Raw genomic sequence first — 25,389 nt, forward strand, 5'->3', positions numbered from 1 at the left:
GATGCCCTGGTGGTCCCCCTCTTTAAGAAGGGGGACCGCACAGACTGTAACACATTACAGGGGCATCTCACTCCTCAGTGTGCCGGGAAAGGTCCTGGCAAGGATTATTCAACATCGCCTTGCTAGGCACGCTGAGGAGAGGCTTGCGGAACCCCAATGCGGTTTCAGGAAAGGGCGGTCCTGCACAGATGCCATATTTTCTGTCCGTCTGCTACAGCAGAGGTGTAGGGAATTTCAACAAGACCTAAATCTCTGCTTTATTGACCTGGTCAAGGCCTATGATACCATCAGTTGGCCTGGGCTCTGGTTTGTTCTTCGTGCTTTCGGAGTCCCTGACCCTCTGCTCACGATCATTAAGGACCTTCATGATGGTGAGCGGGCCCGGGTAAAACTACGTGGCCGGGAGTCAGAGCCTTTCCCTGTACACCTTGGGGTGCGGCAGGGATGTCTTCTGGCTCCCACATTATTTAACATCTATTTTGACCGAGTAGTTCGTGAAGCGTTCAATAGCTGTATTGGGGGAATTTCCGTTTGGTACAGATAAAATGGGAGGCTGATCGACGCCCGGATGCGATCAAGGGATGGCTCCTTATTGGTCAACCACGTTATGTATGCCGATGATTTGGTAATAGCTGCTCATTCAGAAGAGGAGTTGGAGACGCTGCTGCTGAGACTGGAGCGTGCCACTAAGAGGTGGGGCCTTACCATCAGCCCCACCAAAACTAAGCACCTGCCTGGGTATTTTGTGCCATCGGACACTCCACCCCCACAACTCCCGATCGGTGATGGGGCAGTTGTGGAGAGAGTGGAGAGTTTCCCATACCTGGGCAGTGTGCTTATGACCGGCTCCAGTTTAACAGCAGAGGTCTCACTCCGAATCAGTCGAGCGGCAATATCTTTTCATCGGTTGCGTAACGCTGTGTGGAAGCTACCTGGTCTGTCACTCCGCACGAAGCTTCAGGTCTTCTCGGCCACAGTCATTCCCTCCCTTTTCTCTGCGAAACGTGGACCCCCCTAATGGAGCATCTTCGCTGGTTGGAAACATTTAGGCTGGCCTGCCTACAATCCATCCTGGGTTTAACCAGGCTGGATTGTGTGAGGAGCTCACAAATCCTTGAAAGATCTGGGCAAAGTCCCATCGGTGAGCTCCTCCGGCAGGCAAGGCTGCGTTGGCTGGGTCATGTAGCCCGCATGCCCAGCCACCGCATGCCTAAGCAGCTTTTGTTCGGCCGGATCGAGGGGGCTAAGCGGGCGCGGCACGGGCTAGAGAAGAGATGGAGTGATGTGGTACAGGAGGACGTGGAGCTGAGTGGACTTGCCGATGACTGGTACCAGCGGTGTCAAGATCGGCTTCTGTGGAGGAGGCTCGTGAAGGACGCTACTGGGCAGTTGGAGGCAGTCGCCCTCCAACAACAACGGAGGGCGGAGGAGCGACGCTCACAACAACGAGCGGAGCGCCGGGTGGCTAAACCACAGCAAGTTAATACAGTAGGGGGTACAGGTGGTGCATCAGCCAGTCACCTCAGTCATCTCGGTCATCTCGGTCAGTCGACCCGTGGCACCTGCTGGGTCTGCCCCGTGACCTCCTGCCAGCGGGCGTTCGACACTTCAAGGTGCACTTGGCCTGGCACAAGCGTCGTGGTGACGTCACCACCACTTAATGGCGGTTTGTTGTTCTGTGTACATGTGTCGGTGTGTACATGAGTGTGTGTACACATTATGAGTGTGTGTGTACACATGTGTGTGTATGTACACGTGTGTGTACATTAGTGTGTGTACTCATGATGAGTGTGTGTACACATGTGTGTGTACACATGTGCGTGTGTGTGTTCATGTGTTGCCTCTACGAAGACTCTGTCTCCCTGCAAGAACACTACACTCGTAGTGGCAGACACACCCACTCGACGCGTGCTGTCGTCTCTTGGTGACATGTCCTTGATCACCTCGCGAGGAGTCTGGCCTTTGCTGGGCGATGACCGCGGCGATACCACCACCGCTTTGCAGTGAATGGCAGTCGTTTCCTTGAGTGTCAATGCTAAAGTTCCTAGAAAATCCAACCAATCGTGCATTATAAAGGTAACACAACGCCAATGAAGTGCATGCCGTTTTTATTAAAATGTCAAAGGATAACAGCAGAACCAGACTTTGACATTTGCTCACATTGTATTATGCCAAGTGATAAAAGGGGCGGGGGGAGGGGGTTTGCGAAATATCCAAGACTCTGGACTTGACACTTTGGATGAGGAGAGGGTTAGAGATTTAAAATAATAATAACTGGCAAAAACAGTCTTGAAATCTGGCCACAAATCTTCAGGAAGTGAGAAATGTTGCTAGGACGTGCATCTCAAGAGACAGACTGACACACAGATGGCCCCATCGCACCGACACCACAAGGCATCATTGATATGTACAATTTCCGACGATTTTCCCCTCCTCCCCCCGCATCTTAGTCCATTTTCTTCTTCTTCTCGGCAAACAAAACACGTGGAATTGTGATAACTGGTTTCTAGCACCGATTTAGACTTGGCAGTTTTCGCGAAAGGCTTTTTTCGCAAACATTTCCCTGCTTGCGTGTGGTCTGCACGGTTTCACAACGTACCGTGTTTCAACTTGGCAATGGCAACAAAACAATATAGACCTAAATACTATAACAAGAAGAAAACATGTAAGGGGTCGGGCATTTATTCCATCTCTAATAGCGTGCAGACACACAGGGGGATGTTTGCATCTTTAGAGGAGTCGTTGATGTTTGCATCTGCCAAGGTGTGCTGGCTCGCTCAAGTTTTAATTTCAACTTTGGCAAAAAATTCATTTTCATTCATTCAGCAGCTCATCTTACAAAAATGGAAGCGCTTAAATCATCTAAATACATTTTCCATAATGTTTTGCCCTTTAACCGACAGAATTAATTGAGAAAATGCATGTTACGCAATGTATTAATGAAAACATTGCCTCTCGGGGCTTTCAAACAACATCTCATTGCTAAACTTAAAGGCCCGAGAAGCACTCCGCAGACATTTGAAACGTAAACATTTACGCACATTGCAATACATTGCAATACATTAAATAGCACCAAATATTTCTGCACCTGCCGAGGGAAACACGAACAAAACAGTCAGTCAGCAAGAAAACCACAAAATAATACAATGAAGAATATAACCAAAATCATCTCGTTATAAAATGGCTGCCACATCCTGCCTAACCATGCAAGTGGAGTGGCTTTCATGAGCTTTAGCAAGATCCTAAACATGCCCTTCACGCTTGGGTAAAGGTGCGGCCCTGCAGTCGATCGCTTTACTAACACCGCTGCCGCTAGGAATGCCTCAACTAGAGGGAGCTTTAGAAAGCTCACGTCGTAGGTATGCTGTTGAAGTGGTCGCAAACGCCCACCACACTTCACCCCGCCACCGATCGACTAACCGCATCGATGGGTTGGGGGGTTAGAGGTGGAAAGGGAGAACTTTGAGGGGGCCATTTTGTGTAGCAATGGTAACATTTCATTTGGGAAACACCACAGACGGGGTACATTCGGCCCTCTAAACCATTAATTTCGACATCCATCCGAGCCATTACACTCATCCACATATATTACGAGCAATTTAATGCTTGTTCACCCAGGAAAGGCCTCAAAGAGTCATGAACTTTTTTTGAGAAGGGTCCTGCCAAGTTTTCACAGTCGGGGGGTACAACTGTGTAATGGTGTGGGGTAGTTTTTCAAATTCGACAAATTCGGACCACGATTCTTGCCCCGCAGTGGCTTGCGCCTGCTGTGAATGACATCACAGGATCTTCAAAGCAGCTGGCGCGCAGTGCTTCTCTGGTAAGCGAACACCACGGCATTGACCAGGGCGGCCGCTGGACTCTGTCCGTGAGCTCCTGCGATGAGCAGCGGACGCCGCTGCCGCCACGTCAGTGTCACCATCTGGGGAGGAGCACAAGAAGCAACTCGCGATTTGTTCATCGAATCGAGAATTTATTCTTGGGCAACCACTACGTGAAAATGCAGTCTAGAGCGGCGTGCAATTATTGTTATTTTTAATGGAACTGACAAAAGCCAAGGCTTTCAACTTATTCTTAGGTTTTTTCGGTAAAGTCACGTAGGTAAAACATTAAAATTAAAAAAAGTAAAATAAAATAAAAATCACGACGTTTCGGAGGCAACACAAGCCTCCGTCTTCAGGTGGAACCGTCACAGCCACGACAGCCGTATCAAGTAAATGAGAGATTGCAGGAGCTACCACTCCGTTTATATAATGGTTGGAGAGGGGGGAACGTCGTGATTTTTATTTTATTTAACTTTTATTAATTTTAATGTTTTACCTACATGGTGACTTTACCGAAAAAACCTAAGAATATGAATCCTTGCAGTCACGAAAGCTTCAAATCTAGAATTAAGGCTTTCAACGTCCCGCAAAGAGTCACACATCTCTCTCAGCAACAGCTACCTCAAAAGCAGACGATTCTGAACAAGCCAGGACAAGTTGTTGGCAACCCACCATCCACTTGGAAGCCACACACCAGCTAGCACAACAGTGCTGATGTCCCCCACAAATATACCACCACCACCACCCCCCCGAACATCGCTTGTTACGAGGAATGTAATGATGATGGGAATAATCCCAGTCCCCTGTCCCCTGGGGAGTTATCATCTCGGGGGGTTTTGGTTCGGCGTGAGCCCTTAATAAACGTGGCGTGAGCCCCTAACAGCAACCTGCCGCGGAGTCGTGAGTAGCGCTACAACAGTCACAAGGACTCTCCAGCCACGTGGCCTTGTGCTGAACAACGTGCACGTGGGTTCTGCGCTCGCAGTTCCTGTTCATCACAACTAAATCAGAATGGGACGATCTTCATTTGAACTCGGATGTATATCGCATGATGATACTGTCAAAACAAATGTTGGTTGTAATGTAGAGATTGCAATCTAATTGTATACATATATTGATGTATATGTGGATATACTGGATACACAATACAAAGTCAAGACAAAGTTTCCCTGTCGTGGCCAATGAAGGCCGGCACGGCACTTCAGGGGTGGTTTGGGTGGCCAGCACCACAGCCTGGTGGCGATGTTTACACAATGCACCAGGTGCTCATTGAAGGCCGAGTCGGCCTAGGGGATGCCCGGAACCGGTTCAGATAATCGTCACCGGTGTCGACCTCGAGCGGTAATCGAACTCGGGTGCCCGGGCGACCTAGCGCAGTGCGCTAACCACTGTGCCACCGCTCCCCCCGCACTCCACATCCACGCGTGTGCATATGAAGGACTTCCAATCAATGCTCCGAGGACACGTCGCCTAGTCGTGCATTGCTCACGGTACTCGGAAACACAACGGGACGCCGCTATAAACACAACGCGTGAATCGCAGCTTTATATTCCAGGAGTGGCTGTGAAAACAATTCTGTTTTGGAATAGGGGCTCGGTTATAGCCAACTTATAAAATCAATTACGGCCACACTCTCACTGCACCAATGGGTGACGGCCTCGCCACGCCGTATGGGCTCACGGGGGGATCCAGGATCATACTTGGCCACGATGCCGAGTGAGGGTTGTGTTTGGTGATTGGTGGGGAAAGCAGGAGCGGTTCTGACGTCACTCACAACTAATGCTCGCCGTGGCCTGGAGTCGAACTCGGGCTGCCAGGCTCGGAGCACAGCGCCGCACTCCAACCCGCCGTACTACAGCAACACGCCGCTCGGCTTATTCACAAGCACGCACCACGGGCTTGACTAAATCGAGTATGAAGTCTAATCCGTACAACGGGAATCCAACAACAATAGTCGTACCCAGTGATAGAGAGAGAGTGTAGTGATGATGATGATGATGCGAAGTGCAGAGAAAAGCTTTTACCTGCAGCAGCAGCTCCCTGTTGTCCCCTCTATGGGGGAAGCGGTGGGCGCGTCGCCCACCGCTTCTGTGCATTCTCTTTGGCGCTGGGATCACGGCAGGCACACTCCTTCTTGCGGTCACAACTGGCTGGAACGGTGATCACCTGCACGCACACACAAAAAGGCACACCAACACCACACAGACACGTACAATCGATTAACTCTTCGAGTGTGAGGAAAACGGTGCCAAATTAAACGCAAAATGCAGTTTTAAAGAAACGAGTATTTGGACCTAGATTTAAAAGTGCTTTGCTAAAGTCACTTCCTAAGATCGTGAGGAAGAGAGTCCCAGACGGTCGTAGAAGCGCATGTCTAATTGCCAAAAGCTCCCGCGAGGAAGACCGCGGTTTGCGTAATGGTCGATGCTCCTTGACGAGATCAGAAAGGCATTGTGGGTCGTCATTTGTGTCAAGCGCTTTGTGTGTAGAGAGTGCGACCTGACCATGTGTGCGAGTGCAGCGTGGGCGTGCGACTTGGCCACCTGTTTGAAGGCGGATGTGGACACGCAACAATCCCCTCCGTCGTAGTGGCAGTAGGCGTTGTTGTTTACCGGGTCACAGTACCCATCGCCGACCCATAACTGAAGACCACACACGTGCACACACAGCCCACGTACAAATCACGCACGGTAACGATGATACAGATGCGCCTTTTGTTTTACAGCAGAGCAACCCTGAGTCTCTGGAAGGAGTGGGAACAATTATGTCAGTTCATCAAATGATGTTGATTCTTAAACTCATGACGCATGCAGTGACCTGACGGGCCTACACACATTGTGTTGTTAATGAAAGCCAGACGCAGCAAGTGCTATTTTATAATTATCACCGTACATATATTATATGCTCCGTGTTGCAATGGTTAGCACAGCTTAAATATTGGTTCGAATTTCTTAAATCCCCCCCCCCCGGCCCACCTCCGTCCATCCCACGTGTTATGGAATAAAGTGTGGGCCAACTCCCAACTCGTAACAAGACGCCTGGCCGGCATTGGAAGAGTAGGCCAAGACACCCTCTAGAGGGGCTCTCCAGAGTGGAGGCCATTCTGCCAGCAGCGGTGGCGTTAGCAAGACATTGCAAGGTTTCATCTTCACCTCGAGAAAAAGAGACAAAGATCCCCCGAACAAACAGTCGGGGCAAGTGCTGTTAGCGAGTAGCAGCACCTGTGAAGACCGCAACGACACACGAGGGGGGGTGGGTGGCCAGCACCACGCCCGGCCGCCTTTGTCTCCCCAGTGGCGATGTTTACACACCGCTACACCAGGTAACTCATTTGAGGCCGAGTCGACCTAGATAAGGCTCGGAACCAGTTCAGATGGTCATTGCTGGTGTTGGCCGTGAGCGGGAATCAAATTTGGGGGTTCGTAGCGCAGCACGCAAACCACTACACTACCACTCCCCACTAACGTGTGTACTGTATACACACACTACACTCCCACTAACGTGTGTACTGTATACACACACTACACTACCACTAACGTGTGTACTGTATACACACTACACTACCACTAACGTGTGTACTGTATACACACACCACACTACCACTCCCCACTACCCTGTGTACTGTATACACACACTACACTACCACTCCCCACTAACGTGTGTACTGTATACACACACCACACTACCACTCCCCACTACCCTGTGTACTGTATACACACACTACACTACCACTCCCCACTAACGTGTGTACTGTATACACACACTACACTCCCACTAACGTGTGTACTGTATACACACACTACACTACCACTAACGTGTGTACTGTATACACACACTACACTACCACTCCCACTAACCTGTGTACTGTATACACACACTACACTACCACTCCCACTACCCTGTGTACTGTATACACACACTACACTACCACTCCCACTAACCTGTGTACTGTATACACACACTACACTACCACTCCCACTAACGTGTGTACTGTATACACACACTACACTCCCACTAACGTGTGTACTGTATACACACACTACACTACCACTCCCACTACCCTGTGTACTGTATACACACACTACACTACCACTCCCACTAACCTGTGTACTGTATACACACACTACACTACCACTCCCACTACCCTGTGTACTGTATACACACACTACACTACCACTCCCACTAACGTGTGTACTGTATACACACACTACACTCCCACTAACGTGTGTACTGTATACACACACTACACTACCACTAACCTGTGTACTGTATACACACACTACACTACCACTAACCTGTGTACGGTATACATATGAAGTACCCTTGAAGACGCTTGGACACCGTTGTAAGGCACACGTGTTTATTTACACAATGGTCGTACAGCACTAGAGGGGTGTATCGGCCCCCTCACCCGTATAACTGGGGATACCCTCTAGCTATCCCTGACCTACCCCGAGTCCTCCACTAACGGGCTAGGGGAGGCTGTCTGGCCCGACACTGGTCAGTCGGGCTACGGTACCCGGAGTCCCAGAGTACTAACTCTGGTTCACGGGACCACGCCACTGGCTCCGTCCTGCGCTGCCCTTATAAGGGCGGCGTCCCAGGGGAGTCCAGGGCCTATCTGGTCGATCTTCCGTCTTCCCCTATTTACTCTAAGACTGAACCCCGAGCTCTCTGGCTCATCCCCTTTTATACTCCCCCAGAGGATCACAACCCCCCCTCACGCCGCCCGGTGCGGACGTCGTTGCGGGCACCACCCCGTGTACTGGCGGAGTCCCCGCCCACTGTGTTTGTCATCCGTTAGATCCTATGCAAACAGCCCTACACAAACAGCCCCTCTGTAACAGCCCTACATCACCCCCCCCTGTACAGCTCGCAGCCGTCCCGGCTGCAACAACTTCAATAAAGGTTTATTAACCCCTTGATCTCCGCGTGTGCCTCAAAAAAACGTTTTTAACCATAACGTGAAGGGAACAACAAAAACCAACAAACCCCGAAGGGAAACAATCCGACGCACCCCCCCTGAATAAACACGAATTCCGTAAGAGCGACGTATATACAGTTTTAGCAGGGAACCCCTAGCACACACGCAACACAACACAATGTGGCAGGAGCTCCCCACCGACGCAGCACCCCGCAACCATACACAAGAGAAATAAGTCTCCTTTTAATGCATTATAAGAGTCTGCGCATTTTTGCGCGCGTCCTTGCTGCAGGCCCGTCACACGGGGCAACCCCGGATGGCGGACCGCCCGGTGGCAGCTGTTCATTCCGTATTGAGTCCGCGTTTGACGTCGCGAGACCCTCGGCATCCCCCGTAGCGGTGGTTGGGTGCGAGCCCGTCAATCCCGGTGCACCTGTGGGCGGGACAGCTGGCGACACGTCAGGCGAGGGCAGCAGAGACGGACCCTTTGAGTCGGCCGACCCCCCACGTTTGGCCACGCGTGTGTAGAGTGGGGCCTCGCACCGCAACGAATGGTTTAAGTCTCGAGGGGTGCACAAACCACCGGCGCTTCCCCCATTTGATGCGAACACACTGAGGCCGCAGAACCTCGACCACCTCGACAGGACCCCTCCACGGCCGCCCCAGTTTAGAGGATGTCGCGAGTGGTACCTGGGGGCAGTGCAGCCATGCCCTGTCCCCCGGCTTCCACTGCAGCACGTGCGCGCGACCCAGTCTGAGGCGCTCATTTGCCTTCTGACGCTGTTCTGAATTTAGCATGGCAGCAACCCCGCGTGCAATTCCCATGCGTCGGCATCACCCGATCCCCGCCCCGCCTCCCCGGCGCGACGGCGCAACGCGAGGAGGGAGGTATCCTCCATCTGGAGGCGCCCCCATTCCTGAATGTGCAAACCCAGCAGGGAATCTTTCCCTTGTTGTTCAATAGAATTTGGAACAACTGTCCCGCCGTCGGCGGCGGCCGCAAGGACCGGAACCGACATGTCCCCTGCTGGCTTGCAACGTCCCGACCCCAGGAGGCATGCACATTCTGAGGTGGTTGGCATGCGCGACAGAGCGTCCGCGTTGGTGTGGCGAACGCCCTTACGGTAGGTGGTTTCGAAATCAAAATCCTGGAGGATCTCCAACCATCGGGACAATTGTCCCGATGGCTGTTGAACTCGCAGGGCGTACTGCAGTGCCGCATGATCTGTGCGGACGGTGAAACGCCGACCGTACAGATATGGGCAATACTGTTGGATGAAATAGACAATTGCCAACAGTTCTCTGCGGGTGACACAATATCTTTGCTCTGCTTGAGACAACACCCGACTGCCGTACGCAACCACCCGTTCGACGCCGTCAACCACCTGGGAAAGCACGCCCCCAATACCCGTGTTGCTCGCATCGGTGTCGAGCAGAAACGGTTTTGAAAAATCGGGGTAAATCAAGGGAGGAGCTTTTACCAGGGCGTCCCGAAGGGAGCAAAAAGCAGCCTCCTCCTCCTGACCCCAGTGGAACCGAACCCCTTTTGATGTTAAGGCGTGTAGGGGTTTGGCAATTGTTGCAAAGTCGGCGACGAACCGTCTGTAATACGACGCGAAGCCGACGAAACTCCTGACCTCTCCCACCGAGGTGGGAGTCGGCCAGGAGCTGACACACTGCGTTTTGGCGGGATCGGTAGCAATACCCGAGCGCCCTACGATGTGGCCCAAATAACGCACGGAATCGCGTAACAAATGACATTTTTGGGGCTTGAACTTCAAATTAGCAGCCCGCATCTTTAGGAAAACCGCCCGCAACCTCTGGAGATGTTCGTCAAAAGTTTTAGCGAAGACAATAACGTCATCCAAATAAATCAGGCACGACTCCCATTGCAATCCAGCCAAAACCAATTCCATCAAACGCTGGAAGGTTGCCGGCGCTGAGTGTAAGCCCATCGGCAACCGGTTGAATTGGAACAGGCCGTGCGGTGTACGGAAAGCAGTTTTAGGTTTCGATTCATCATCCAGAGGAAGCTGCCAGAATCCCGAAAGTAAATCCAGCGTGGAGAAGAATCGCGCTCCCGCCAAGGCGTCCAGCGATTCGTCCATCCGTGGGAGCGGGTATGCGTCGGCAACCGAATTTTGTTTAGGCGCCGAAAATCAACGCAAAACCGCAACGAGCCGTCCTGCTTTTTAACCAGGACGATCGGCGCTCCCCAAGGGCTGGTAGAGGGAGAAATAATGTCGGCGGCTAACATGTCATCAACGGCCAATTTGACATGGTCCTTTTCGGCGGGACTCAACCGAAACGGATTTTGGCGAATTGGCGCGCTGTCACCCGTGTCAATATGGTGACGCAGCAGATGAGTACAACCCAAATCGTATTTATTCCGACTAAAAACGTCGGAAAATTCCTGCAGTAGCGATCTAAGCTGTTGGCGCTCTGAATTTGACAGGTCCGTCGATCCCGCAAAAAGCGCGTCGAGCCACCCGTCATCGCTGTCCGAATGTGGGTGCAGTCGGGCGGCGGTGCCGACATGATTCGCAACCGGTTCCTCGCAGGGCATCGGCGTCGCGTGCGCAAGCACCGTCCCTTGAGGAACTACAACAGTTTGCGATCCCACATTGAGGACCGCGATGAAAGGGTCCCCATCTCCCCTCACAACGGTCAGGGCCGGAATCAAATGCGGTCCACTAACCCCGGCCCTAGACGGTCCTAACAGGATTCCCTGGGCCCCGATGCCCTCCGCGAAGGGCCGACGAAGTCTTAGAGGTACTAGCATTGAGCTCCCGGCGGCACACGAACCGTTTCAACGACGGACGCTGGTATAGTTACGAACGCCGTCCGAATCACAGTAGGAGAAGGCAGGAACGCCATGCGCCGTCCCGACGGGAGCTCAATGCATCCCTGGTCTATTAAAATGCGAATCGGCATTTTACCCAAGAAGTCCGTCCCCAGCAGGCACGGAACCGCCAGCGAGGAGGAAACAAAAATCGGGCCTGATAATTTGATATCCCCGATACAAATTTGCGCTCGAATCTGTCCAATGATGCCAAGGGAGCCCCCGTTTGCCGCATAGAATGGGACGTTAACTGGCAGTAAGGGACGGCTTTGGACAGGTAAAATGTTGTAAATTAATTCGGAAATAATGGTCGCCGATGCCCCCGTGTCGACCAGGATGCGTACCTCAACCCCGTCAATGTGTCCCACGACGGCCGACGACCCCGACGATGCGGCCACAACGCGATGGGCCAACGCAGACCACTGCCCGGGCTCGATTCGAGTCCCCACAGTGGTGCGCGCCGACCCGTCGCGATGCAACGTCGTCCCCCCATTCGTTGCGATGCGAGAGTGTGCGACAGGTGTGTGTTTTGACCAAACATGTGTGGTGCCGCGACTCGCCGGATCATGTTGATGGAGCTTGGGAGGAGGAGGAGGAGGCCCGGCGTCCTGGCGAGGCGTCGTCCCGCACTGTCGGGGGAGAGCGGCACCCCGAGGCGACATGGCCTCGGACGCCGCAGTTGAAGCAACGCGGGAGCGCCGGCGGCGATGACGGACGGTCGAAGCGGCTCGACCCATCCCGGCCCGACCGTGCTCCCGTCCCCTGCTGCCGACGATGGTTGACGGCGAAAACCTCCTCCGCCGGGAGGGTGGCTGCCGCCACCCGCACGCCCGGCCGCTGCCCTGCTGGCCTTCCGCCGCTGTGACAGCAGGTTGGCGTGGAGGAGCCGCGCCGCTTGTAGGGAAGTCATCTCCGTATCCTCCTGTGCAACGACGGCGATGTCCAGGTCGTCTGCCAGCAGGAGGATTTTTCTGTCACCATGGCGTCGACCCCGTCCTCGTCCATGCGAGGAAAGGCTGTCTTGGCCAACGCCAGGAGACTTGTTCTGTATGCCAGGGGCGACTTCCTTCGTGCCCCGCTGGCGGTCGTAGAACTGCTGCCTGCATTCCGCGGAAGGTCCGTAGACCCCGGCCAGCAGCTGCAGCGCCAACGGTAGCGTAGAGCGCTTCTCCTTCGGCGCCGATGTGAGGGCGGCGAGCGCGTCGCCGTCGAGGAGCGCCGGCAGCGCGCAGAGAGCTTCAGCATCCGTCCATTTGGCCATTTCTTGGTGGGCGAGGAAGCGTCGCTGGAAGCCGCCCCAGTCGCCTTCTGCGCCCACAAATTCTTTAAGCGGAGGCAGTCTTTGGTGCAGCGCAGCGGTTGCCGTGGAATCCCGCGGGCTGCTGTCTCCCCGACTCGGCTGTGTTTCGGCGCGAACGGCAGATGGTATCGCCTGTCGCAGCCGTGATGACGCGCCCCTCCTCCGTCGTTGACCGCGGCAGCCCCAGCGCGGCCGATGTCGGACCCGAGGTTCAGGCTGGCCACGCCCCTAGCGGCCGCCGCATCGATGGCGGGAAATTCAAAGTTTGAATCTTCGGAAATGGCGGGAAGGCGCTCCGGACGCCGGCTCCCCTCGCCCCGCGGTGGACCACCAGCCCCCAGCCGCGTGATGCTCTCCAGCGTGGCGGCAGCGGCGTAAAGCAGTTCAGCCAGCCTCTCGTGAGCCAGCCTCAGCTCGTCTGTCTGCGGCCCCTCTTCATGCCGACGCTCCGGTAAGAACGCGTCCGGCCCCGGCTGCACGATGTCTTGTTGAGCCATCTCGGGCTCGACAATTTCGGCGGCGTCCTCCATTTGTTGTACTTTGGCCCGAGCTGATTGGCGCGTGTCCATGTTCGTAGTTCTTCTGACACCAGATGAAGTACCCTTGAAGACGCTTGGACACCGTTGTAAGGCACACGTGTTTATTTACACAATGGTCGTACAGCACTAGAGGGGTGTATCGGCCCCCTCACCCGTATAACTGGGGATACCCTCTAGCTATCCCTGACCTACCCCGAGTCCTCCACTAACGGGCTAGGGGAGGCTGTCTGGCCCGACACTGGTCAGTCGGGCTACGGTACCCGGAGTCCCAGAGTACTAACTCTGGTTCACGGGACCACGCCACTGGCTCCGTCCTGCGCTGCCCTTATAAGGGCGGCGTCCCAGGGGAGTCCAGGGCCTATCTGGTCGATCTTCCGTCTTCCCCTATTTACTCTAAGACTGAACCCCGAGCTCTCTGGCTCATCCCCTTTTATACTCCCCCAGAGGATCACAACCCCCCCTCACGCCGCCCGGATGCGGACGTCGTTGCGGCACCACCCCGTGTACTGGCGGAGTCCCCGCCCACTGTGTTTGTCATCCGTTAGATCCTATGCAACAGCCCTACACAAACAGCCCCTCTGTAACAGCCCTACACATACACTACACTACCACTCCCACTAACCTGTGTACTGTACACACACCACTACACTACCACTCCCCACTAACCTGTGTACTGTATACACACACTACACTACCACTCCCACTAACCTGTGTACTGTATACACACACTACACTACCACTCCCACTACCCTGTGTACTGTATACACACACTACACTACCACTAACATGTGTACTGTATACACACCACTACACTACCACTCCCCACTAACCTGTGTACTGTATACACACACTACACTACCACTCCCCACTAACCTGTGTACTGTATACACACCACTACACTACCACTAACCTGTGTACTGTATACACACACTACACTACCACTAACCTGTGTACTGTATACACACACTACACTACCACTCCCCACTAACCTGTATACTGTATACACACACTACACTACCACTAACCTGTGTACTGTATACACACACTACACTACCACTCCCCACTAACCTGTGTACTGTACACACACCACTACACTACAACTCCCCACTAACATGTGTACTGTATACACACTACACTACCACTCCCCACTAACCTGTGTACTGTACACACACCACTACACTACCACTAACCTGTGTACTGTACACACACTACACTACCACTAACATGTGTACTGTATACACACACTACACTACCACTCCCCACTAACCTGTATACTGTATACACACACTACACTACCACTAACATGTGTACTGTATACACACACTACACTACCACTCCCCACTAACCTGTGTACTGTATACACACACTACCACTCCCACTACCCTGTGTACTGTACACACACACTACACTACCCCTCCCCACTAACATGTGTACTGTACACACACACTACACTACCACTCCCCACTAACCTGTGTACTGTATACACACTACCACTCCCCACTAACCTGTGTACTGTACACACACACTACACTACCACTCCCCACTAACATGTGTACTGTATACACACACTACACTACCACTCCCACTAACCTGTGTACTGTATACACACACTACACTACCACTCCCACTAACCTGTGTGCTGTACACACACTACACTCCCACTAACCTGTGTACTGTATACACACACTACAACTACCACTCCCACTAACCTGTGTACTGTATACACACACTACACTACCACTCCCACTAACCTGTGTACTGTATACACACACTACACTACCACTCCCACTACCCTGTGTACTGTATACACACACTACACTACCACTAACCTGTGTACTGTATACACACACTACACTACCACTAACCTGTGTACTGTATACACACACTACACTACCACTCCCACTACCCTGTGTACTGTATACACACACTACACTACCACTCCCACTAACCTGTGTACTGTATACACACACTACACTACCACTAACCTGTGTACTGTATACACACACTACCACTACCCTGTGTACTGTATACACACACTACACTCCGACTACCCTGTGTACTGTATACACACACTACACCTCCACTAACGTGTGTACTGTATACACACTACACTACCACTCCCACTACCCTGTGTACTGTATACACACACTACCACTCCCACTACCCTGTGTACTGTACACACACTACACTACCACTCCCACTACCCTGTGTACTGTACACACACACTACACTACCACTCCCACCTAACCTGTGTACTGTATACACACACTACACTACCACTAACCTGTGTACTGTATACACACACTACACTACCACTCCCCACTAACCTGTGTACTGTATACACACACTACACTACCACTAACATGTGTACTGTATACACACCACTACACTACCACTCCCCACTAACCTGTGTACTGTATACACACACTACACTCCCACTACCCTGTGTACTGTACACACACACTACACTACCACTCCCCACTAACCTGTGTACTGTATACACACACTACACTCCCACTAACCTGTGTACTATATACACACACTACACTCCCACTAACCTGTGTACTGTACACACACACTACACTACCACTAACCTGTGTACTATATACACACACTACACTACCACTCCCACTAACCTGTGTACTGTATACACACACTACACTACCACTAACGTGTGTACTGTATACACACACTACACTACCACTCCCACTACCCTGTGTACTGTATACACACACACACCACTACACTACCACTACCCTGTGTACTGTATACACACACACACACCACTACCCTGTGTACTGTATACACACACACACCACTAACCTGTGTACTGTATACACACACTACCACTCCCACTACCCTGTGTACTGTATACACACACTACACTCCCACTAACGTGTGTACTGTACACACACTACACTACCACTAACGTGTGTACTGTACACACACACTACACTACCACTAACCTGTGTACTGCATACACACACTACACTACCACTCCCACTAACATGTGTACTGCATACACACACTACACTACCACTCCCACTACCCTGTGTACTGTATACACACACTACACTACACTCCCACTAACATGTGTACTGCATACACACACTACACTACCACTCCCACTACCCTGTGTACTGTATACACACACTACACTACACTCCCACTAACCTGTGTACTGCATATACACACACTACACTACCACTCCCACTAACATGTGTACTGCATATACACACAAACGATATATTTCAAGCTGTTTGAATATTTGCTTCAGTTCACGTGCAAGGTGAAAACGGAGCATCGTACTTTACTTCAAATGGCTGGCAACACTTGGAAGCTCGGCCCTTAAAGTTGTTTTGTGTTAGAGTTGCGAGCAAAGGAAAGTAGTTCAACATACGTAGGTGGTACGTACACACAAAGGGTTCTTACCTCACAATCTTGGAAGCAGTAGATGGCACGTGGTGGGGGGTGCCACATCTTCTTCCCCGTGCAGACGATCTCCTGTCGATTCACAAGAACATTTCCGTATCGAATCATTTACTACTCGTGATTTAAAAAAAAACCTCCTTTGGCTTGGTAAAATGCCACAATGTGTGTTGTGCACCCCACATCCGCCCCACGCGGACGAGCGGTAAGGTTTGTCACGCGAACGTCACGTGCCAACTGTTGTATGTTTCGGGATTATGAAATTTTGATAAAAATAATAAAAATTAATAATTTTCCGAAAAATGCGCAAATCGCATTAATTATGATAGTGCGTGTATTAACATGCATAAATTATGATAATGCGTGTAATTATATGCATAAATTATGATAATCGTAGAGATAATCGTAGTAATTTATGCGGATGCTTGCGATTATGTTAATATAAGCAGTTATGTTAATTAGGCTTGGTTTCGTTTATCCAGGGTTATATCAATCAGGATAACACGATTATCATCGATTAAACATTTACTGATTATCTTAGTGTGTTTATATTATTTTAAGGTCTCCAGGTTCAGATCTCATCACAGGATACAGTTGTCAAGAATAAGACAGTTTTGCATGGACTTGGAAAGAAGCACTCGAACAGTTGGTGTTAAGCAATTTTAATTCTAAACAAGCACATGACACTCTAGTATGCGAAAGCGAGTATACGTCAATAAATTCATGGGCAATCTTATGCAATTAACGAAATTGAATGACTAAAAATACTTCTTCATTGGCGAAATTATGCAGTTAACGAAAATGATGACCAAAACATTTCTTATTCATGTAACTCGACGGCAGCAACTGCTTTGCACGATCAGTTGATATTGAACGCACCACCTCGAAATGGCAACCCTTTTGAAACGCAAAGACAGTTTTTCTTTTAAAGTCTTATTCGTGTGCGTGCTGTGTGTGCGTTGTCCCCTCGTAATATTAATTGTGTCGTTAGCTTGTGTGGTGTGGGAGGATACGAACAGCGGCCAGATGTTCCTCTCGATTGGGCGTGGCCGCCGCAAGCTCCTGCTGCTCCCTCGCTCGGCGTGTCGCTCGGCTTTTGCTCTCTCTCTCTCTCCACTGCTGGATTGAGCGGCGTTGGCACGATGTTCTCCTTGAAGATGCTCGGTCCGCTCGTGTCGCTCGGTGTCGCTCGGTGGCGCACGGTGGCGCACGGTGGCGCCCGGTGGCGCACGGTGGCGCAGGGTGGCGCACGGTGTCGCTCGGTGGCGCACGGTGGCGCCCGGTGGCGCACGGTGGCGCAGGGTGGCGCACGGTGGCGCAAGGTGGCGCACGGTGGCGCCCGGTGGCGCACGGTGGCGCAAGGTGGCGCAAGGTGGCGCACGGTGGCGCAAGGTGGCGCAAGGTGGCGCACGGTGGCGCACGGTGGCGCAAGCTGGCGCACGGTGGCGCAAGGTGGCGCACGCGCTTTCTTGGTGGCAGCCCCCGGCTTCTCCACTGCTCGATTGATTGTTGAGTCGGCACGATGCTCGCCGTCGCTCTGGACGTCTTGTGTGTTCACACTGGTCGTTGGTCGGTGTGCCCTCAGGCACACGGCGCATTCGATGGCGCTGTCCTCTCCCTCGCAGCCGTTTGACCAGGCTTCCTCCACTGCTTCGCGCTCTCTGCTTTGCTCGCTTGGTCGACGCTTGGCGATCTCTGCCCTTTTACAGGTTGATTGCTTGTCGTCACTCGTCACTCTCTCTCTGCTCCGTGTTCCCCTTGTTCGTGCGGCTGCCAGCTTTACTTCACCGCGCGAACCTGTCCTTCTGTATGACGAAAAGCTTCTTCGTTGGCGTCGACGAGAAGAGATGGAGCCGAAGCCCTGGAGATCTGTGGTGGGGGCCAGAGCCCCTGTCGATCTGAGTTGAATGGATTTTTCCCCGGCTTATATTCAGAAAATCCACTCAATCTTCCCGAGTTGTTTGAAGGCCGTCATATATCTTTCTGTGGGTTGAACACATCTGCGTTCGTGTGTTTCGTGTGTCGTGTGCGTGTTTATTAGTAAAGACCCAGCGGTGTAACCATTCTGGGAGGAGGGGTGGGGAATGTTATTTTGCTTGCGTGTGCAAATCTTGCTGTTTGTGCTCAAAACGCGATCACCCTCCTCTTTCTTTTGCGAGAGACAAACAACCTAAAACAGTGCGAGAATAAGCAGACATCACCGCGTCCCCTCCTCGCGACCTTCCTAACCCTCCAAGTATTCATGGGCCATCTGTTTGTGCTGCGGGGAGACAAAGACGGCCGTGCTTAACTCAAACACGCGAGCAGTCACTCCTCTCTCCGCGTCTCTTGCGAGAGAAAACAACCAATGTCAGCACAAACCCCCCCCCCCCTTGTGACCTTTTGCTCCCTCCTTGCTTACCCTGGGTGGGTCATTCTGAGGTCAGACCCCGCTGGAAGACAAAGGTGGTCGAGGAGATGTTTGCAATACATTTATGTGGTCCTGTGTGTTACATTTATTCTTGAATTATATTTTATGAGTTCCTTCGGTCTTAGTATCGTGGTTATCATTCGTCTATGTTTAATGAATATTCGCCATGATCCTCGTCACATTATTATTTTGGGCTTCGCCAAGTTTAGTTCTCCAGAGATTGGTGTTTTATTGTGAGTTAATTTTTTTATGTCCTGAGGTTAAGTGCACATGCACTTAAGCTTTCTGGAATTCGTACTCTTTAGTTTTTTTGGAAGGTCGTGTAAGTAGGAAACATATAATAATAGTAAAAATATTATTGTTTGTTGGTTAATTATCTTTGTTAAGTTTCTACTTTTCGGTGAGGGAAACGTTAAGAAAACGCGAAGTTTCAACCGTTATTCACTCTGCACCTTATCTGTACATCTCCAGATGTCTTGGGAGGTTTAGTCCATACATCTTTTTGTCCGTCTGGATGTCTATGACCTCTTGTGACCGAATTCCTATCATTTCAACCGCCCTCCATGTCTCATGGACTCCCGGTGTGCCCGTGAGGAGAAGTGAGCCGTCCTCATTATTAAAAACAAATATATAGATATAATAAAAACAAAAATAATTTTTTTTTCTTAATTATTCTTAATATTAATAACGGAAAACAGGGCATAGATCCAACACAACTTGTCACTGCTTCAGCCCCCCCCGTCCAGTTGCGTGTTGGGAGAGCAAACGCCCCGCCACGTTCGCAATCGAGCTCGTCGTTTGCGCATCGTCTCAACATTCCAACCTGTTTCCCGTCTTGAATAGAGAAAGGTGATGCAATCACTGTGCGCCTACAGTTAGAGGGACCCGAGGCGGTGGGGGGGGGGTGCATGCAGGGGGCGTTAATGTATTTAGAAAAGTGCAATGACATGGAACGGGTCACTACGCAGCACAGCGCGGGTTGCTGCCAGAGAAGGGGGAGAATCTGCAGTTGCAGCAGCAGCAACAGCAGCCCTGCCTGTCGGCAGGTCACGTGACAAGTCAGAGAGAGGGGTGTCGGGGAAAGGTGACAGGGGGGGGGGGGGGCACGTGAGGTGAGCCCGGGAACCCGCTGGTACGTTCTAGAAGGGGGGCGTGGCCGGGAGGATAAAAGTGGACCCAGAACGGAAGCTCGGGGCTGTCGCTTGGAGTGGGATCCCCCCGTCGTGCTGATGGAGTCTTCGTCGATGTCTTCACCTTCTCGGGCGTCGTCAGTCCGGCGGTCTGCCGGCCATCCTGACTGGGGGTGTGTTGTTGTTGTTGTTGTTGCCCCTTGTAGCTCGTGAAGGCTGCTAATAAACAGAGTGCCTCCTACTTCCCTGTCTCTCCGAGTGTGTCGCTGCATACGGATGTTGTTTGCCGTTCTGCAACTGCTGGTGACGACGCCATTGCTGCCGCTACCACCGCACGGCTTTAAGCGGGTCTCGTGTGGATGCTCAACTTGTTTCACGTCGTACGTAGCCAACGGCGTTCATCGCAGGTGCGCTTGAGAGAACGGCCCTCGAAAGCGGATTTCGCAGAATCGATATTAATAGAGGATCAGTCGATGCACCGTGGAAGCGACTGCTGTCGCACGTTGTCACAAAAGTGTAGAACTCAACTTGAGCGACTTTCGTTTGGTTTAAACCATTTATCCTCCCCTTCATAACGGAGATGCAGGCGTGCAATGAAAACGTGAACACACCTTCATACCGACACATAACTGGAGCGCGCCGTGATTTAAACCAACGCTGCAGCCGTCTAAAGCCAACTGTAAAACAAATCAAGAAAGCTTGGTTTCAAGAATGCAGACGAAAAAAACATCCTCGCAATGTCAACACAAGGTGACATGGCTCAGCAGCACCAGCAGCGCATTTTCCGTTGCTTGCAGATTTTCGCGCTTCAAGCCCATGGACCGCCCTGGTTAATCACGGGGGTTTTTACCGACCGAAGGAAGATGGCACCGTTTGTTTCGCAGTGGACCCTCAAGATCCCCCGTGAGGTCACGCAAAACAGAGGTTGTGTGTGCACTGGCACATGAAACTTCTCACAATGTACTTCATCGAGAAAAACCATATCGCAACACCACTGCCGCGCTGGCAGACTCGCGCGTAAACCTGCAGCAGCAGAGCACTGGGATTGTTGAGACGAGGTGTGAGTGACGCAAGGCGCTTGCAGCTGCTGAGGCATTTAACCTGTTCCCGTGTCTGAGATGTCTCCAAGTTGCAGGGTGGTGGAGTCCCATTCACCGCCCAATCTCAGAACATGCGAGCGGTTCAGTGTTAATGGTATTTGGAGAGTTATAGCGCCACTGTTTTTTAACACAATGCAGAGAACTGTAGCGACACAAACTCACTCTGCGATAGCTGGCGCAAAACCGTGCCCCACGCGCCCGCATGGCTTGACGTGTACGAACGTCATCGGAGCGGAATCACACACGCGTCCACAGAATGGAATTGTAAAGAACCGATGGCGCACACGTGACACGTGCGTACGCCATCGGAACGGGAAAAGGTTGAGGGGGGGAGGGGGTGCCCACCGCACGCAAATCCTCACGCGCGGCTTCAAGAAAGGACCGACCTCAACTTTGGTGGGGAGTGTCCACCAGTGCGGCAGCGACGGGGCGGTGATCTTCTCCGGGACGGTGACATTCTCAGGGAGCAAAACGGAGTCGCTGTGTGGGATCAGGCAGCTTGTTTTGCACACGGATCCTGGCAACAGGGAGACACCAAACCACCATCACCACCGCCATCGTCGTCATCACGTGTAGATGTTGAACTGCTTCTTGTGTTTAGTTTGTTGTCCTCACACCCTCCCCCCCCCGCCGTACTTCCGATGAGCATGGCGTGCTACGTGCGTTGCTAAAGCAGTTCAACACACATACACGTTCACCGTCACGAGGCGCTTGCCGTTGGACGACTCGGAATCTGTAGCGATCGAGATTTTGTGTCTGCACGGCGCCCCGAGTGTGCCCTCGGAGCTCAAAAAGAGTCAATGGAGACCTTCTAAGCAGAGGTCGCAAACGGGTTTTGATTCCCTACCCGTACCCGGCCGCACCAGGGTCGCAAACGGGTACCCGTACCCGGCCGTACCCGTACCCTACCCGTACCCGGCCGGGTACGGGTAGAGTACGGGTACGGGTAGGGTACGGGTATCGGGTATCCGATTGTGACCTCTGGGACGAAGCCATGTTGCAGGCGCGGGTGGGTTGATTCTAGGAACTTGAATTGTGAGAAGAGACAAGACGTTGGGAAATGAGCGACAAACGGTGACTCACCTGTGACTCACGGTCTACGCGTACCCGGCCGCACCAGGGTCGCAAACGGATACCCGATACCCGGCTACCCGGCCGGGTACGGGTAGCCGGGTATCGGGTAGGGTGCGGGTATCGGGTACCCGGTTGCGACCTCTGCTTCTAAGTCCCTGCGGAAGACCCGTCCTGTTTCAAAGGGCCTCTCTCTCGAGTCCTCCATCTTGTCCCTCGAGTCATTCTCTCCCTCATTACCTCGCACTGAGTCATTCATCTTTAACACGCTTGGTATTCTGGGATCAAATTAAGGGCACCCTTTGAATTAAAATGATCATAATTACGACCGACTGTTGTTCCCCACTAAAGTGAAATGTTCTTCCGCACGAAATGACAAGCGTCACGGAGTGCGGTCCGGCGGCAGAGATTCGGGGCTGTGCCGTGGGGCGGCCAAAGATGAGATCGATTCGTGCGCCTAATGGATAGAGCGCCGAGATTGGCAGTTGCGGCGATTGCGAGGGTGACAGTTTCAAAAACTTCTCTCCACACTTTCGTGATGACCGTTGCCTTACAACGGGAACAAATCTGTACAGGAGGAGACTGATATGTCGGGGCAATGGACCTTCTGAGCAGAGAGACGGAGTGGGCAACACCTTGACCGACCAATCGTTGTAAAGCCGAAGCTTTTTAAGAAACTGGAAAACTTCGATTGACAAGGTGGCATTTTTTTATTCCCCCACGAGCACAACGATTTGGAAAATCCCCCTTCAAGAAAAGTGAACAAAAAAAATGGAGCAAATTTACTCTCCTTTGTAAAGCTACAAGTGGCACACACAGACACACAGGCACATATACACAGACACACACACATACACACAGTGACACACACACAGAGACACAGTGACACACACACAGTGACACAGAGACACACACACAGACACACAGAGACACACACAGAGACACACACACAGACACACACACGTAGCAGCAGCAAGTGGCAACTGCAAGTGGATTTGCCACCGCGTAGGTTACGACACAAAGCTCTCTCCGCTGTGTCTTCTGAGTTTTGCCCGTCGTGCCTTTTAGCCTGGCACGATGCCCGACGTTTCACTCCACGTGCTGGGACCTTCTTCATTCACTTCCCCCGAAGAAGCCCCCGACACGTCGGGTGAAGTGTTGGAACCGCCGTGCCGAACAGACACGCACAGGCCCAAACCCAAGACGCAAAACTCGCGGGGAGGTGCGAGAGAGAATTTCAATTAAAAGCAACTCCCGTTTGAATGTGGAACCAAACGATGGGGAAGCTTGCTAAAGGCTCTATGGGGGAATCTTTGTCTTTATTATATATATACAAGGTGGAACTGGAACATTGAGATTATTTGGTTGATACATTTCTCAGGTACAATGTACAACATTGTTCACCAGCTGTTGTCCCATCGTTTGGTTCTACATTCAAACGTGTGTTCTTGGTTCTTTCGGTAAAGTCACGTAGAAGGGAGATAATAAAATAATATGAATATAAAACAAAAAAAATTCTCACGACGTTTCGACTGCAACACAAGCAGCAATCATCATCAGGTGTGAAATCCACCGCAAGAAAATTAGAAAAAAGACGTTTTTCAAATTTTCTTTCTTTTTTCAAATTTTCTTTCTGTGGATTTCAAACCAAATAATCTCAATGTTCCAGTGCCACCTTGTATATATATAAAAGACAAAAATATAGCCTTTAGCAAGCTGCTTGGGCAAGTTCTGCTAGTGAGCACCTATGAAGGCCGGGGGGGGGGGGTGGGTGGTCAGCACCACGCCTGCTCACACGTCACACACCAAGTACTCATTTCAGGCTGAGTTGACCCAGTGGAGGCCCAGGACTGGTTCAGATATTCGTCGCTGAATATTAGCCGCAAGCCGGAAACGAACTCGGTTGCCGGTTTGCACGCTGCCCACGACACTACAGCTATGGAAGAAGATCACCGGTATAGTCTCAAAAGACTGCAGGGGCAAGTGCTGTCAGTGAGCACCATGAGGGGGTGGGTGATCAGTATCACTCCCACTATACACACACACACAGAATCAGAATATTCATTTTATATTGGAAGAATCCGATGAGTTACGAAGCTCTTTTTCACACACATCCATTCGAGGCGTGTCTACCGCTGCTGTGCTACTACCCCCATAACCCCATAAATACTCAACAAAATATACAAATATGTTTGAGAAGCCAGCTACGCCGTTACCTATTCCGTATCCGGTAGGGCAGTCGCATGTGATGATGAACGGAGGGTCCGGGGCGGTGCACTCGCCCTGCTCGTGCGGGCACAGCTGCAGTTCCCCACTCCAGCGTCCATTCTTGCTGCACCGGATCACTGTGTGGTTCTGCTGGTCCAATACAGAGACACACACAACAACAACAACCGCCATTCGCCACTAAGTGGCGGTGACGTCACCACGACGCTTGTGCCAGGCCAAGTGCACCTTGAGGCCACGTGAAGTGTCGAACGCCCGCTGGCAGGAGGTCACGGGGCAGACCCAGCAGGTGCCACGGGTCGACTGACCGAGATGACCGAGATGACTGGCTGATGCACCACCTGTGCCCCCTACTGTACAAACTTGCTGTGCTTTAGCCACCCGGCGCTCCGCTCGTTGTTGTGAGCGTCGCTCCTCTGCCCTCCGTTGTTGTTGGAGGGCGACTGCCTCCAACTGCCCAGTAGCGTCCTTCACGAGCCTCCTCCACTGAGGCCGATCTTGACACCGCTGGTACCAGTCATCGGCAAGTCCACTCAGCTCCACGTCCTCCTGTACCACATCACTCCATCTCTTCTCTAGCCCGTGCCGCGCCCG

General features: G+C 52.0%; 1 protein-coding gene across 1 annotated transcript in view; it reads right to left on the reverse strand.

Moving 5' to 3' along the window:
* Positions 1-2,152: 2,152 nt before the first annotated feature.
* Positions 2,153-25,389, reverse strand: part of LOC133362203 (pappalysin-1-like) — a 56,756-nt gene continuing 33,519 nt past the window's right edge. Inside the window, 6 exon segments of the mRNA XM_061581143.1 lie at positions 2,153-3,922; positions 5,849-5,990; positions 6,368-6,466; positions 16,862-16,933; positions 21,885-22,015; positions 24,786-24,924. Coding sequence (XP_061437127.1) covers positions 5,877-5,990; positions 6,368-6,466; positions 16,862-16,933; positions 21,885-22,015; positions 24,786-24,924 — 555 coding nt within the window. The 3' untranslated portion in view covers positions 2,153-3,922; positions 5,849-5,876.

Source organism: Lethenteron reissneri, unplaced genomic scaffold (assembly GCF_015708825.2).
Source record: "Lethenteron reissneri isolate LAM-NWPU_2019-01 unplaced genomic scaffold, ASM1570882v1 scaffold_1401, whole genome shotgun sequence".
NCBI classification, from domain to species: Eukaryota; Metazoa; Chordata; class Hyperoartia; order Petromyzontiformes; family Petromyzontidae; genus Lethenteron; species Lethenteron reissneri.